Below are 16,850 nucleotides of genomic sequence, written 5' to 3'. Positions count from 1 at the left end.
CGTATATCTCACCAAGCTTTCCAGCTGCACAGGTTATTAAAGGTCCTTTTTTTATAGCATACACTTCTAAAAGATCTATTTAGCAGTACTGTAACTGAGCATTAAGCTTCGTGGACTTGTTTATTGGTCTAAACAGCCTGAACTTGTCATGATTAGCGCTCAAGTACATGGGAAACTTTGAAAACAGATGTCCTTATGCATTAGTGAACTGAATATAAAAAATTAACACACACCATGAGACAAAGCCAGTGGGGTTATGTTCATTTAATTATTACTTTGATGTTCCTCTGCTGTGATTTCTCCTCTCAGCTGTGTCTATGTACAGTATGTCTTTGGTTTGTTGTTTAATTTTGTTTACACGAATCATATATACAGTATACATGGAGCTTGTCTTTAAAAAATAACTCTCCGTGTTCACAATTGAAATCTTACGAAACCTTAATTTTCTAATACTGAAATTTCGATAAAACTGCCTAGTGTTTGTCAATTTTTATTTATTTTTATATTATACTATTTATCATATTTTGCTTTTACCTCTACTACTGCAACCTATAACCGTTATAATATTTTCCTTCTTGTCACTTTCCTCTGTGTTATTATTTATTTACAATTTATTTCATATATAATTCATAAATATTATTATTTGTTCTAGCAGCAGTGGATCTATTAACGGGCATTTTATAGATCCATTCACTATAACATTACTCTTTCCATTTTATTGCAACCAGTGATGTATTTAAAAAAAAGTGTTGAGCAACTAATGCTGACATAATTAGGTTCAGGACACTGGCTGCTCTGTGCTGACATGAAATTAATGTCCTTCATTTCCAGCACGGCCACAGTTTCCCTCCCACCAGATTCCCATGACTCCAATCCTAATGTATTCTTTTAATCGAATAATAACACACATTTATCATCATCAGCATTTGCAATTAGTTAAATCTTTATCAGTGGATTTATGGGCTCTTCATTTGAAAATGCAGTGCAGTGTTGTTTTAGGATTATATGTTATTGTATTTATTTTGAATTAGCAAACATTTTTTTATTATATATTTGTAGTTTAAAAAAAAAAATCTATCCTTCATCTATCTTTATATATAACAGTCTGTCCATCTATATGTCGATCTTACTACAGTATCTATCTATCTATCTATCTATCTATCTATCTATCTATCTATCTATCTATCTGACTTTATATCATCTATCTATCTATATTACTGTCTGTCTGTCCATCCATCCATCCATCCATCCATCCATATTACTGTCTCTGTCTTTCCATCCATCCCTCTATCTGTCGGTCTCTCTATCTTTCTATATAACTGTCTGTCCATCTTTCTTTCTATCTGTCTGTTTATCTGTCTATCTATGACACAGCAGCCTGGGCAAATTCAACAAGTTTTGCAGCATCAATATGACATATTTCCCTTTATTATATAGATATACTTTTTTATTAGAAATATGACACATTCATTTTGTGCTCTGAAAACTGTACAATAACAAAGAAACCCCAGTGAAATTAAAAAAGTAAGTGTGGAAAGGCAGGGAGTTCATGGTGGAGAATTCAGGCAAGTACGTATCATCTGGAGTGACAGTCAGTGATATCGAAATACACACTGTTACATGATGTTACAGAACACTCATATAGTCCAGTAACCCGATGAGAGTTGGGTGGGGGATCTCAGAATCGCAATGATATCTATAATAATGATAACAATAGTCCCCAAGCACAGTAAGAAAGATATTTATAGGCTAAAATTCATTTTGTAGAACTCTTCTGGAAATAATTACAATGCTGTACAACAGGACTCTGAGGAGTGAGTCTTGTGCTTGCTCTGTGTGCGACCACATCTAGCCAGAGAATAACACCCCTCTGCAGTTTCATATATAAGACTATTTATAATATATATTTATATATTCGTATTCATCTCCGTTTTCTCTTTCAAACTTGATTCTGCACATATTCTGAGACACAGCAGTTTGTTTCAGGTCTCTCAGCTCCAGTAATTCTGATGAAAACATCAAGCGAATGAAAACGTGAACCCACCAACTGGACTTCGACCTGCTTCCAAACTGAATCCCACGCCGATGTCACTTCGCCACTGACCGACTTCCGAAGGATCCGCAGGTGGATGCGGTGCATGGGACAGCACAGTGGCTAAGTTGTGGCTGTACTGGCTCAGGAGGGCTTTCGAGACAGATTAACAGTCATATGCAGATGGCTTTGGGCAATCACGTCACCTCTTGTGCCCCAAGCGTACGCATGTGTCACACTGATCAACAACGATGATGATAATACTAAGAATAGTCAAGAATTTGATTTTGAATGACGTGTAGCACACCTGATTCCTGTCGGCAGTTGTAGCGCTACGTCTCTCTCTCTTTCATAACGCTCTCAAATGTGACATGAACACTAATATGTATCCAGAGGTGTAAGAAATTGAAGGCCACTCACTAAGGCTCATCTGCTCTTAGCCTGAATTCCAGCCCTTCCTTTTAGTCAGTCATTCCCAATGTTCCCATGGTAACATCCCGGGTCACTACTTAACTTGCCCAGTTCAGCCGTTCTTGGTAGCGCCAGCTCATTACCATAGCAACAGACTCAGACCTGGATTTTCTAAAGTGTTATGATTTGCTTTGACATTGAGGAAAAGGCCATTCCAGGATTACCAAAAAAAAAAAAAAAAAAACACAAATAAAAATTGCACAGCCATGTTGCTTTCACTCTCTTTCAGTGTCTTTCTTGCATACTTTTTTTTTTGCCTATACTCTCGCTCAATTATCTTCCCCTCTCCTTATCCCTGTTTCCCTGCGAGTAGAGTTTGTTCTGTTTCTCTGTATGTTCTGTTGGTCTTTCAGACCTCCGTCTGCAGGTCCATGATCTCTTGGCCCACCAGAGGGATGGTGGCACTGGCCTTCTCCCACTCCACCGCTTGCATCTCCAGGGGAGAGGCCTGTAGGGGCTCCAGCTCCTTACGCACCCATGATGGTGGCGAGTGGGTCTTCCTGATGCCCTCCCACACCCGCTTACTGGGGGTCTGCTGCTTGTCCTACATTATCAAACATAAAAAAAATATATATATTTGAAATTTATGTGAAATGTTAAGAACTTTTTTTGGCTATACTTCAGCATTAAAAAAACAAAAACACAAAACCAAAAATGGATTATATATTCAATACAGGAAATTAATATTATTGTTAGGGCAATTATTATTATTATTGTATTTAATATACATTTAGTTGAATACAGGACATGAATATTGTTAGGACAAGTATTATTATTATTTTATTTAATATTTATTTAATGGAATACAGAAAATTTATATTATTGTTAGGACAATTATTATTATTATTATTGTATTTAATATACATTTAATTGCATACAGGCAATTAATCAATTATCAATATTGTTTTATTTAATTAATATTACTTTAAGGGAAAACAAAATGAACATTATATTTAGTAAAATGATTTAATATTATTTGTAATAAATTTTAATTCATTGTTATATATTATATTTAGGGATGTCAAATCTATTAATCGTGATTGTATCTAACATAAAAGTTTATTAATATATATGTGTATATATATATATATATATATATATATATATATATATATATATATATGTATATATATATATATATGTATATATATATATATATATATATATATATATATGTATATATATATATGTATATATATATATATGTATATATATATATATATATATATATATATATGTATGTATATATATATATATATATATATATATATATATATATGAAGAGTTCAGATGCAAAAGCCTCTAAGTGCCATCTGAAATTTTCTTCTAGAATGATCATTTTTATTAAGGTTGTATATTTAAGTTCAGTAATTTCACTTAAATGGCAATGAAAAGTTAAACATACGAGCTTGATAAAAATGATCATTCTAGAAGAAAATTTCAGATGGCACTTAGAGGCTTTTGCATCTGAACTCTTCATATATATATATATATATATATATATATATATATATATATATATATATATATATATATATATATATATATATATACAGGTGCTGGTCATATAATTAGAATATCATCAAAAAGTTGATTTATTTCAGTAATTCCGTTAAAAAAGTGAAACTTGTATATTATATAGACTCATTACATGCAAAGTGAGATATCTCAAGCCTTTATTTGTTATAATTTTGATGATTATGGCTTACAGCTTGTGAAAACCACAAAATCAAAATCTCAGAAAATTAGAATATTACATGAAATCACACAGTAATTACACAGTAATGGTCATTGAACCAGGTTTTGGTTCTTTTGGCAGTGTGGGCAGGTGTAAATCCTGCTGGAAAATGAAGGAAGCATGAAGTGCTCTGAAAATGTCCTGGTAGACGGCTGCGTTGACTCTGGATTTAATAAAGCACAGTGGACCAAAGTCCTCTTTTCTGATGAGAGCAAATTTTGCATCTAATTTGGAAACCAAGGTCCCAGAGTCTGGAGGAAGAATGGAGAGGCACACAATCCAAGATGCTTGAAGTCCAGTGTGAAGTTTCCACAGTCTGTGTTGGTTTGGGGAGCCATGTCATCGGCTGGTGTTGGTCCACTGTGCTGTCCACTCAACGCAGCCGTCTACCAGGACATTTTCAGAGCACTTCATGCTTCCTTCAGCAGACAAGCTTTATGGAGATGCTGACTTCATTTTCCAGCAGGATTTGCACCTGCCCACACTGCCAAAATAACCAAAACCTGGTTCAATGACCATGGGATTACTGTGTAATTACTGTGTGATTTCATGTAATATTCTAATTTTCTGAGATTTTGATTTTGTGGTTTTCACAAGCTGTAAGCCATAATCATCAAAATTATAACAAATAAAGGCTTGAGATATCTCACTTTGCATGTAATGAGTCTATATAATATACAAGTTTCACTTTTCTAACGCAATTACTGAAATAAATCAACTTTTTGATGATATTCTAATTATATGACCAGCACCTGTATATATAGTACAACCTTTTATGTTAGATGATTAATCACAATTTGACAGCACTAATTATATTATATTATATTAACTGTCAAGAAATTAATGTCATTTAACCTGAATTCTGCTAAATGCAAAGTACAATTTAGCTTTCCTTTTGATTTTGGGAAGAAACTACTTATTTTTTCCACAAGATCCCATTACCGACAAATACATTGAGACATGTAAGACGTGATTAATGTAAATTCGTACACTAAGGTTGGTTTTATCGCTGCCTCCTGACGACACACTCCATCTCTTCCCAGGCTTCCCATCCACTGGGGGAGAATCTCTGTCCTTCTCTGCATGCTGCAGTTTCCTGTTTAAATCCTGGAACATGTCCTGGTGGCGCTTCCGTGTATGCATGATCTTCTGCAAGACAAAACCGGACTTAGAACCACTGCAGTGATGAATGAATCTGCACCACGCAAGACTGCTGTCATTTGTGGAAAGATTTACATTACACTGACCTCAAAGTCCAGCTCTGCATAGCGTGATTTTCGTCTCTAAAGGACAAATAAGAATAAAGGTTGTTATTGTGTGTTCTTCCAGAGTGGTCTTGGGGAAAAACAGCAAATGGGTCATTCTCAAAATACAGTGATAAACATGTCCTTAGACATTTAAGTCATTAAAAAGATTTCAGATATTTAAAAACAAATACTTTATAAAAGACATCATTAACATCATAACATAATATTACAATACATAAATGTAATGGTTTAATGTTGAACAATCTATGTTGAAAACTATATTTATACTCATTTTGTTTTTCTATTTTAAACATTAGTGCATGAAGCAAAACAATTTTTTTAAATAAAATACAATTAACATTTAAATTCAATTAATCAATTTTAATATAATATAATGTAATATATGATTTTGTTTTTCCAGTTTAAACAGCAAAAAAAGTTTGAATATAAAATACTTTAAATACTTTAAATTAACATTTAATGCAACTAACATACAATCTTTTAATAATATAAATTATTAATTTAGTTATTAGTTAAACTATTATTCTGATTTTAAAAAAATACAAAAAGTTTACAAAAAAATGTATATAGGAAAAACTGAACTTCAAACATTTTATAATATTTTGTATGTCAGAAAGTCAATACTGTTTGAGAATGACCCAAAAGCAATAAGTAGGGGGGAAAAATTAGGCACTTAGGGCAGACTTTGAGAAAGCATTGTGTCGCTTGTATATTGCATGTTTCCGCCGAGCTCCTGGCAAGAGTGTGCAGTAAACAGCTTGTGACCGAATGGCCTTTCTTTAGCCTGTCGGAGAGCGTCTGAGGGCAGTCTGACATTCTGCCTGTGCTGTGCGTGGCTGCAGCTGTGTGCCCGCAATGCATTCTGGGAGCATGTTTGGCCTGAGGTGAGGAGGAATCCATGCTTGTCATCTGCTCCCTTTTAAAGCATGAGCAAAATCTGACCTTTGCAGAGACTTTCTTTTCTAAGCGGGATAATTGCAAATGCAAAGAGGCATAATTTATGTAGCCTTCTTTCATTTCTTCCTTTTTAAAACAGCAGGTCTTTCATTCCATTAAGCGTTCCAATGCAGTTTTCATTGAAACCGAGTGCATGTGCATTGGCTGATGTCAGTTGAAATGTAATTCTGAGCCACGTAATGACAGACACTCTCGACAAACATGCTTTTTTTCACTCCGCACATAAATTAGGACACTCGCTCCCTTGTGGCAGATATGACAAACATTGATGTGAATTCACAGCATCATAGGCAGATAGGTCTACAACACTTTCCTCTGAACCAGAAACCAAAGTGTCCATCAGTTTTCAGTAATAATCACGGCTGAGAAAAGAAAGTGTATAAGATGAAGATGAAAAGATGTCTTGATTTAGGACCGCGAAAACAGCATCCACAGAGCTGTAAGACACACGCAGATTTGTGCTGTTGGCCATCAAATGTTAATGTCACTGGGATTCTGAATCATTTAAGCTGTCAATCTTTCCATACAAACTGTGAAGAGCGTTTTCATTATTTAGACAAAATTAAGTCAATCATGCTCGTCTACAATGAGGAAACAGGTACAGGATATCTATCAGAACGTCTCTATGCAAAAGAATCGCATTTTTCTAGAAAATTTACCAGACTGAGTATGTGTAAAGTGTGCTTGAGAAAATATTGGTGGTCCAGTGTTTCTGTAAAAAAAAAACTTACTGTAATACTAATAAAATATTACTACCAATCCTACTAATTCTAACTAACTAATCAGCTGCAGGGCTCATGAATATTAAACATGTTGTCTGAAATCAAAACATGGATGTAAAAGGTGAGAGCAAGCCAATGAGATTGCAGCTTGCGCATTAGTTCCGCCCACTACCAAAGGATCTGGCAGTGACTTCTGCTTCAGTCATTTCAAACAACCTCAGTCACTTTGACAAGAAAAAAACAAGAAAGAATCCCATTGACATGTAGCACATCAATTCTACATGGTGTGTAAGACTCTCTTGCTTTCTCTCTCTTTGAGTGCATGTGAGAAAAAAAAACATTCTTAGCAAAGCGACAGAGTAGGCGCCCATGCACTAGAGTTTACAGTTCATCACAATACGCTGCGCATACATTTACATGATATCAATAGGAATAGTTTGCTGTAAAGATGGCAAGAAAAAAACTCAAACACTCAGTCAGAGTGGTAAGTGTAGGTGAGAGAACATATATCTGTGCTACATTTATAGTTTAATGTTGAACAACCCTTTTATTTGGTATACCACTTGTTACACAAGCACTGGCTGAGTGAGACCCTCTCTGGCTCAGCAGCGCTAATCATACCTGATCATATGTGATCATAAGTTAGACCAGCCTATAGTGAACAACTCTGATCTTTGGTTTTAGAAGGTAGCCAATAAAGTATTTTCAAGTCAGAGGGCTCAAGTCCAGGTCAAGTCGCAAGTCATTATTGTCAAAGTCTAAGTCGAGTCGCAAGTCTTCTTTGATTGTGTCAAGTTGAGTCGCAAGTCAAGTCCAAGTCATGCAACTCGAGTCCACATTTTTGAACGATACCCAACTCTATATGTGAGTGATTTACTTGTAATGTAGAGAGTTGCATTGTTTGATCTCATGATTATCGTTGTTTCTTACCTCCAAAGAGCTCATAGACAGTGTGGAGATGGTCTCGCTCTTAGACATCATGCCGGAGTTCCCAGAGTCCCCTTGCTCACAACTGTTTATCATCTGGGATTCGCTGGAGATGTTCTGAACTGTCTGCCCCGGGGAGTCCCTCTCTGAGCAGGAAATGCTGACTCTGTCAGTGGGCAAGCTCTTTAGCCCGAAGCCTGGCACGGGATCGGTGCCAGCAGGGTTGGCCAGGTGGATGAGCCTGGTCTGGGGTAACTGTTCGATGCCGATGCTGTACTTGGTGGCTTGGTCCTCCTTGCCACCCTTCGAGGGCCTAAGGGTGTTGTTGTTGTTGGGCAAGAGCACGTAACCCTGGCCCGACCCTCCTCCTCCGCCGCCTTCAAGACCGCCGCTGTCTCCCGGAGCTCCGTCCAGCTGCTTGAAGAGCTCGCCGTCACAGATGTAAATAGATTTGGCTCCGGGTAGTTCGGTGCTGACCCCCGCAATGCCGCCTTTGTCGCGGCGCATGGTGAGTGTGTGGCTGGAGTAATCAGCAACGTTTTGCAGGTGGACCTTTGCCATGCTGGCAGGAAGGGTGTTGAAGTTGGAGCCTTTCTGTACCGTGATCTGCTGTGAAGCTACCTTCTCCTCACCTTGTTGGGAGGAACGCTTAAGGGTGCCTGCAAATCAGAACGAAAAAGCCTTAGTAAGTGAAAAGGGATCATGCTGATTTGATAGCAGTGCTACATTTTACTGCCCTTTCAGCAGCTTAAATCATCATTTCTTCAAGTTAACAAGATTTTTTATTTGTTTTGGCAATGATGGTCATGAAGACCTTTGAGTTTCTGTAGGTATTTCACATATCATGAGTGTCACATGTGCTTAAGTATATGTGTAGTAGTTGAAACTACATCACTCATTCACAACAAGAAGATTCTATATTTCAGATTCCATTTGAATAATTACTGATGCTAGTCCATATTACATTTTACAGGCCTACTTTTGATTTATTAATGAAAAATCTGACAATCGCATACTTTCCTACTACATAGTAGGCGAAAAACAGTATGTGACAAAAGAAGTACGTCCAAATTCACAGTTCTCAAAAGAGTAGGCAAAAAGCACCCGGATGACCTACTACTTCTGGCAAGATTCTGAAGTGCACATACAATGGACACTTTACTATCCCATGAGGCCACGGGAGAGGATTTGTGAATGGCAGTGAAGCGACGCAGCTGATGCTGGTCGGTCACATGATAATGACAACATGGTGCATGTAATACGTCCGGATTACATTCATACTACACACATTCATACTATATAGAACGTACCTTTTTAGTGGTCATGATTACTTATTTAAAGTGCACCTATTACTGATTTTTGAAAATTACCTTTCATGTAGTGTATAACATAGCTCTAAGTGAATGGAAACATCCTGCAACATTTTAAATCTGAAAGTGCACCATATATAAAGTTATTGTCTTTCAAAAGTACGAGTCGACTCTGAGTTAATGAAATGAATCGTTTTTCAAACAAGCCTTTAGCCGTTCATTGTGACGTCAAGATGAAACATTAGCATATTGCCCGTCCACTTACTGCGGACACCAGGGAAAACTTGAACCTCAAACACTACAGCTGATTGTTCTCAGTGATGCGCAAGCAAAGTTGAGATTGTCTGAACTTTGAGGGTCTTGTAAGTATAATTTTTGGTTTGAATAATAATGTGGCCAAAACTTTAGCTTCAGCAAGTCATGTGAAAGGGTCTTTTGAGTAACCAAGTGAAGGGGGGCTGATGGAAGGCTTAATTTTTAGTCCTTCACACTTCAAAAAAGCAAAAAATATCACATCACGCGCCTCTATTTCTAGATGCTAGCTTGATGTGTCGTCTTGACAAATAATCAGAATCCCATTTCCGATAGATATCAGAGAAGAAAGCTGCTATCTGATAATGAAATGTCGGGAGGGACTTAATTAGGACAGGCCGGCAGATCTGAGGCACGGCAAGGGAACAGACAAGTCTATTTATCTGCATTTTGCTGCTTGCCAGCAATCAGATCGTGTTCTGAATCTCCTCGTAGAAAATGCATTATGGGGCCTGTAAAATGGCACTTGTCTTGTATAAACAGCCGGCTGCACCTCTCAGATGGACATCACAGCAAATTTAAATGACCAGAGAGTGTGTTGAGGGACTCACCTGATCGGCAAGCAATGTCTACATCCTTTTCAAAGTCAGTCTGGAGAAAACAGAGAGAATGAGAGTTTTTATTCCCAATTTTATGTTTTATGTGTAACAGAAATACAGAAATGTAGTCGGAAGTCACCATCAGCTGAGCATGGCCATTCTGGAAAGATCCACCAGAGTCACCGTTTCCATCTTCTTGACGATCAACAACGCGACACTTTACTGCCTCTTGGACCTAATCGATTGTAAAAATCGTGTCACGTAAAAAAGTATTTTAATTTGCATCTAAAATGGGAAGTCTGCCTTTAAATTTGAAAACCGATTCAGGTATGGGACAAGGTTCACGCACCTCTCTGCGTAGGATGCAATGCACCATCACGATAACGAAGCCCTCGAGAGAGTCAAAGACAGCAAAAAGAATCTGAAACAAGGCTGAGCGGCGGTCGGTGATGGCCAGGACCGCCGACATCCAAGTGAGAGCCAGCAGTGGAAGCACAACACAGGAGCTCCACAGCGACGCCCTAAAGGACAGGAGCAGAATTACAGTGAGTAAAGGTTTATATCACCGTTGGCATACAAAAAAGACAAAGAGGGCAAAACTAAAGGATAAGCCTCTCTTTCGGAGTGACTTTAGTTGATATTTAGAAATTTCTTATAAAACTAATTAATACTTATAAAGCATATTATTGATTTCTTGGATATCTGATGAGTGTTTTAAAAGACATGAGTCTGGTGTTGCAGTAAAAAGCATTAATATATGACTACACAGATCGATACAGTGCTCAATATGAGCTAGAGTTGCCCTTTTTGTTGATTATACTCTAAACAATATCAATATTCTCAAAACATGGTTCAATCACAGTTCAAAACATATGTGAACAGGTGCAACAGGTAAAAATAAGCCAAAAGAAGCAATAAAAAGGAGCAATGGATGATGAAAAAGAGGAAGACAAATGAGAGGGTGATAGATGAAGGAATGTAGACACATCAGTGGTCTTTAGAGACAAACTCTCCCCTGATCATGGATTTGGAGGAAAGGGCCAGCATGCTCAGCAAGTCCTACTTCTCACTATTTTTACTATTTTATTCCTCCCTTTTATTTTACAAATGTATTCTTGATCTGCTTCAGTTGATCACTGCATTTGTATCTTTTAAACTCACCAACAAACACACTGCCAATCACACACACATCAAAGAATGCTCACACTCTCTTAAAAATAAAGGTTCTTTATTGGCATCGATGGTTCCATTCTTGTTCAGTGGCTACACTAGAACACTGGTGTGGGAAATAATCACAATTCATTCATTTCATTGATATACATTATGGTTTTAATATATATTTATATTATGAACAGAAAAGGATGTACATAATCATCTTTATGAAGTACTTTGCCCTACAAAGCTTTCACCTGACATCCTTTTCACAAGCACTGCTAAACAGAAACGTAGTCAACCCCGGGCATCTACACACATATATCAACACATGCATAATGCGGTAAAACATCATCGACCTTTCACCCTACTGTACATGTCTGCTGAGGTATGTTTACAAATTTCTGCAATTTACCGTATTGCAGGTTGCATCATTTTAACCTCTGTTATTGTTTCTTAGCTGCCGCCACATACAAAAACATCCTACAGATTCTCACGTACATTAATAAAGGGCTGGTCAACTTTATCTCATATTATAGAGTAAAACACACAGCCAGCAGAAAGCTAATGACAGAAACCAGACCAACATGGCTCATTTCAGTCTCACAGTCAAAAAAGCCATTCTTGGCATGGCTGCTATTATTAGCCCTTAAAAAAAAAAGTCCCATGGCAACCATTGCTTCCATCAAAATACCACAGAGTCCAACCAAAATACCATTCAGTTAGTGTTACTGTGAAAAATGATAACTTGGCCACCATTCATCAAAAAAGAAATGAAAAAATATAATGACAGAAAGATGCAGAAAGATTCCTGTACTGTTTGAAGAATAGTGGTTGACCAGTTTGAGGTTTTCAATATCCTATATCTACAGTATACAGTATGCAGTATGCGATATAGGTTAATTCGTTCGAATTATAACAACTGAGATGTATATAAATGTGCTGAAATGTGTTTAATTTTAGCTCATCTGTGAAATTTTAACATGTTTTATCAGAATGTTTTTTGTATTTTATTTCATTTTTTTGAATTAGCTTAGTTAATAATTTTGTTGTGCTTTTATGTTTCTGGTTAGCTTTATTTTATATAATTTTATTTCAGTTTTAATTTAATTTAATTTTTTAATTTTTCAACTTATTTATTTTATTTAGTTGCCAAGGCAACATTAATTACATTTAATTTTATTTAAGCTTTTTATTTCCAAAAACAATTTTTAAAAGTTTTAATTAACAATAACATCACTGAATATTACTCAAAATGTATTAAAATATCTGAAAGTGCCAACACATATGTCAACTGCCTAAGCAGGCATTGCAGATTTCTCAAAATGACCAAATACTGTCAAATTTACCAATTTTAAAGCTGGATGATATATTGATCTATCGCTTATTCAAAAATTGGTAGAGCATTATACTAGCAACACCAAGGCGATGGGTTTGAACCCAGGGTTTTGAACATACTGAATGCACTGAAAGTAGTTTTGGATGAAAGCGCCTGCCAAATGCATGAACTAATTTATTATAACTAAACCTATGCTACTTTGACAGAAATTATGGTTACCATGGTACCATCTTGAGCAAGGAACTGTCTGGTCAACTGCGCACTACAAACACACTTGCACACTCACACACACATACACAACAGGGCTTCAAGATGGGCTCCTATTGCAATCTGCATGATTTAGCAGTGCAACAGCATAAAAGCTCTGTCTCTTTTTATCGCTTCTGACATAACAGCTAAGGAGCAATAGCAGGGTGAGGGAAATGAATGGGGGAGAAAACCAGAAAAGGAAATAAAGAGGGGTGAGGTAAGAAATATGCAGAAAAAAAAAGGAAAAATAGAACCGAAGGCAGAGCATCAAAGAGTTGGTAAATAATTAGCGGGACTAACATGGCGTTACTGGTAGCTGTGGTGGAAACGTCAGCCGACGAGATAACTCCGCACTTGGCACATTTGAGCGTCATATTGTACAGTGGCACTGTCATCTGACTGCAAAGTCAAATCAACACACTGAAATACACATGTACGCTGATATATAACCACACACACGCTCTCGCACACACACACAAACACAGAGACACATACACCTACATACATGTTGATACACAGACCTAGCGGACACAGAATCCCCTTCAAGCTCCCACTCAAGGCAGATCTCTGTCAAGGCTTTGGGAAGAGTGCAGGAATGATGGAAAAGATGCTGTCACGATAGTTTTATTTCTAAATAGGCCTGATTGAATATGTGGGACAAAGAGCTAGCAAGTAAAAAAACAAATCAACTCTATATGTCATGCATGTATGTATGGATTACCATCACTTATTTCCACTGACAGTCTACGTAAAATATTTCATGATAGGATTTTGATTCTGTCATATCAATGACATCAAAATCTTCTTTTGCATTAGTATGCCATACGGAATTTGCTTGATTTAGGCTGCGAGCAGTTTATCCGTCCCACACTGCATCTGTCTTTGGTCGCTGGAGAGAGACATGGGAACTCGAAAAAGCTGGCTGAAAAACATACACACAAACATTCATGCGTGCTGACAGCCGGAGATCGTGCATTCACAGACGCGAGCTAAATCACGGTCATTTTGGGAGACACATTATAGTCATCCACAGCCATAACTGCCAATATCCCGCATGCACGAACTCTCCATTATATCTATGTGTGGCTTGTTTCTTTTATTAATATTAAATAAACTGCAGTATACATTATTTAAGTCTGCAATGCCACTGTTGAGACAGAGACTATTTACTTTTATCCTAAAATATGCTTTTACTGAGAATCTCAAATGCATTTTAATATTTGCAGACAGCTTATGAAATGTGAAAAATATGCAAAATATGCATCTGCTTTTTGGAAAAATCTAGTTAAAATAACCAATAAATAATAGAGGCTGCATTAGCATTGTCCAACATTTTCCAAAAACACACTACTGTTAAAAATGTTGGGGTCGGTAAGATTTTTAAAAAAATGTTTTTGAAAGAAATCTCTTATACTCACCAAGGATGCATTTATTTGATAAAAAATACAGTAATATTGTGAAATGTTATTACAATTTAAAATAACAGTTTTTTTATTCAAATATATTTTAAATTGTAATTTATTCCTATGATGGCAAAGCTGAATTTTCATCAGCCATTACTCCAGTCCTCAAAGTCACATTTCTTATTACGTCACAATTGCGCAGCTCAGTATTTTTGTGGAAATTGTAATTATTTTCTTTTTTTTTCAGGATTCTTTGATGAATGGAAAGAAATATTATGTAACAAAAAATGTCTTTACAAGTCAATTTTGATCAATTTAATGTTTCTTTGCTAATTAGAAGTATTTATTTATTTAAAAAAAAAAAATCTTACTGACTCTTACGGTAATGCATGTAATAAAACTGTTGCACACAAAATAGCCACCTGCAAAAAACTAAAATAAAGATAAAAATAAAGCCATCAGATTGGCATGGCTGCCCAAACGTATAGGAAGTTGATTCTGTTACTGGCAGACATGTAGATTAAACCCTGAATAATATAAGAAATTCAATTCCAAGCAAAAGGCCAATGCCACCAATAAAACCTCAGTAAAGGCAGTGATATTAAAAAGCAATCAGCATTTTTTTTTTTTTTATACAAGACATCTTTCTAGTCCTCATGGAGGAACTTCAAAGACCTAGCTCATATGATCCTATATCAAACATTACAATGACGTTCTCATTTTTTTACCCTCCATTTTTGAAACAGTTCATCTGTTGTTTTGTCTTGCCACAGGTAGTAAATTAATGTGAAAGCTCTTGATGTGGACCACAGCAATTTATCAAAATGCCCTTTGTTATTCTAAAACTGAAGAAAATGGCATAATTTACAGGTGTACAGAGACTACCCAAAATGCTGCGGCTGCACTACGCATAATTAACAGCTGTGCTTATTAGTTAGGCTAATGAAAAATGTTTTGTTTAAGAACAAGGGTGAGGGAGGGAGGGAAAAGTGATAAAAATCCTCCCTCTAAATGTGATTCACCCTTCCCATCTATCAGCACCAAACAACGGCAGCCAGCCTTGAGTTTATCTATTTCCGCAGAGAATGCAATGCGGCTGGAAAATACTCAAACAAACATGTTGATAAGAGTTTCGGAATTGCAAAAATATTTCCCATTATTACTTAGACACAAACAGAACTCTGACTTTCCAAAAAAAAAAAAAAAAAAATCCGATCCAAAATGTCCAAACAATGAAATCCACATACTTTCTCATACAAGCGTACAATTGCACACTCCCAAACACACACACACAAACAAACTAATTTATGGATCCAAACTGAACCTACAGCTATTCTAAATCTAAATGTCTAATCTAAAGCACATTTAATCTAACCAGCATGCTTCCATCAGAATTAATAAGAAAGGGCTGAGTCCTAAAAGATTGCATCAGGCAAATGTAAGCGCTAAATTGTGGGAAAGGCTAAATTAGAGGATGGGCGGACCTGCATCTCAGCCAATCGGTGGCGGGTGGGCGGGGCAGAGAGGAGAGCCCTGAGTGTGAGCGAGGGGATGCTGTGGTAACTCTGATACAATGTCTCAAACAGCACAAAAACAAACACAATCAAGCAGAGAGATCATAGCAGAGGCAAACACAATGTAAATGAAATGAAATAATCAAAATAACAATCTAAAAACACAAAGCAAAGAGAAGGAACAAGAGAAAGAAAACGCTCGGATGCAAAAATGATGCCAGTAAGGGCACGCGTCAGCCTGCAGGCAGTGGAGCACAGCCCAGAAAAGGAAACACAGACAGTCAATCATGAGTCATAGCATGAGTAATATTCGTCTTCTCTGTAATAAATCGCAGGACACATTTCTGCTGTAAAGCCTGATTGGTAGAAGACATGTGAATCTTGGAAGATTAACAAATCCAGTGTGTAATTGATGGTCAATGGCACGGAGATGGACAGCGTACGATTGAGAAACCCTTATAATGAGGTCTATAATAACAATTCTCAGTTCATACTTCAGCTTCAATGGCATTTAATTCGCACGACTGAAAACTTGTTAAAATCAATGGATATAAATTGAGAAATTCACTCAGCTTGAGTGCTATCGATCAGACGCATGAAGCTGACGCCTTATGTGAGATTTCCTTTGCCGGCTCCTTTGCGACTGCCCCTCAAATAAACATTTCACACACAGAAACATGACTTTGAATCAAGATGCACAGCAACACCTAAAAATCAAGAGAAGCTGGAGACATGATTAAGCGACACATGGCAAATCGCCAACGGAAATGTAAAAGAAATGCAATGAGTGAGCAAAGGTGTCATCTTGCTTTTGACAGCACCAATAACCAGTCCATATCAATCTCTTCCCCTCTGAAGGACAAAAAATTCAAAGCATAAACATTTAAAGTTTGTTTGCTCATTTATATGTAAAACAA

At 36.7% G+C, this 16,850-nt stretch overlaps 1 protein-coding gene across 6 annotated transcripts in view; it reads right to left on the bottom strand.

The window, feature by feature from the left end:
* Positions 1 to 1,412: 1,412 nt before the first annotated feature.
* The window catches only part of adgrb1a (adhesion G protein-coupled receptor B1a), a 90,100-nt gene continuing 74,662 nt past the window's right edge, over positions 1,413 to 16,850 (bottom strand). For 3 of the 6 annotated variants that reach the window (XM_084089453.1, XM_084089451.1, XM_084089452.1), the window contains exons 24-31: positions 13,317 to 13,415; positions 10,626 to 10,797; positions 10,416 to 10,511; positions 10,289 to 10,328; positions 8,119 to 8,774; positions 5,489 to 5,524; positions 5,232 to 5,390; positions 1,413 to 3,047 (exon numbers count right to left, since the gene is read on the bottom strand). In XM_084089453.1, the coding sequence (XP_083945579.1) occupies positions 2,853 to 3,047; positions 5,232 to 5,390; positions 5,489 to 5,524; positions 8,119 to 8,774; positions 10,289 to 10,328; positions 10,416 to 10,511; positions 10,626 to 10,797; positions 13,317 to 13,415 (1,453 nt within the window). In that variant the 3' untranslated portion in view covers positions 1,413 to 2,852. The remainder of the gene's footprint in view (positions 3,048 to 5,231; positions 5,391 to 5,488; positions 5,525 to 8,118; positions 8,775 to 10,288; positions 10,329 to 10,415; positions 10,512 to 10,625; positions 10,798 to 13,316; positions 13,416 to 16,850) is intronic. The other 3 variants (XM_084089455.1, XM_084089456.1, XM_084089454.1) reach the window with 2 other exon arrangements.

The sequence above is a fragment of the Abramis brama genome (assembly GCF_963993115.1).
Source record: "Abramis brama genome assembly, chromosome: 17".
Taxonomy (NCBI): domain Eukaryota; kingdom Metazoa; phylum Chordata; class Actinopteri; order Cypriniformes; family Leuciscidae; genus Abramis; species Abramis brama.
Note: the sequence above shows the minus strand (reverse complement) of the source record. Positions and strands in the feature narration are given on the sequence as shown.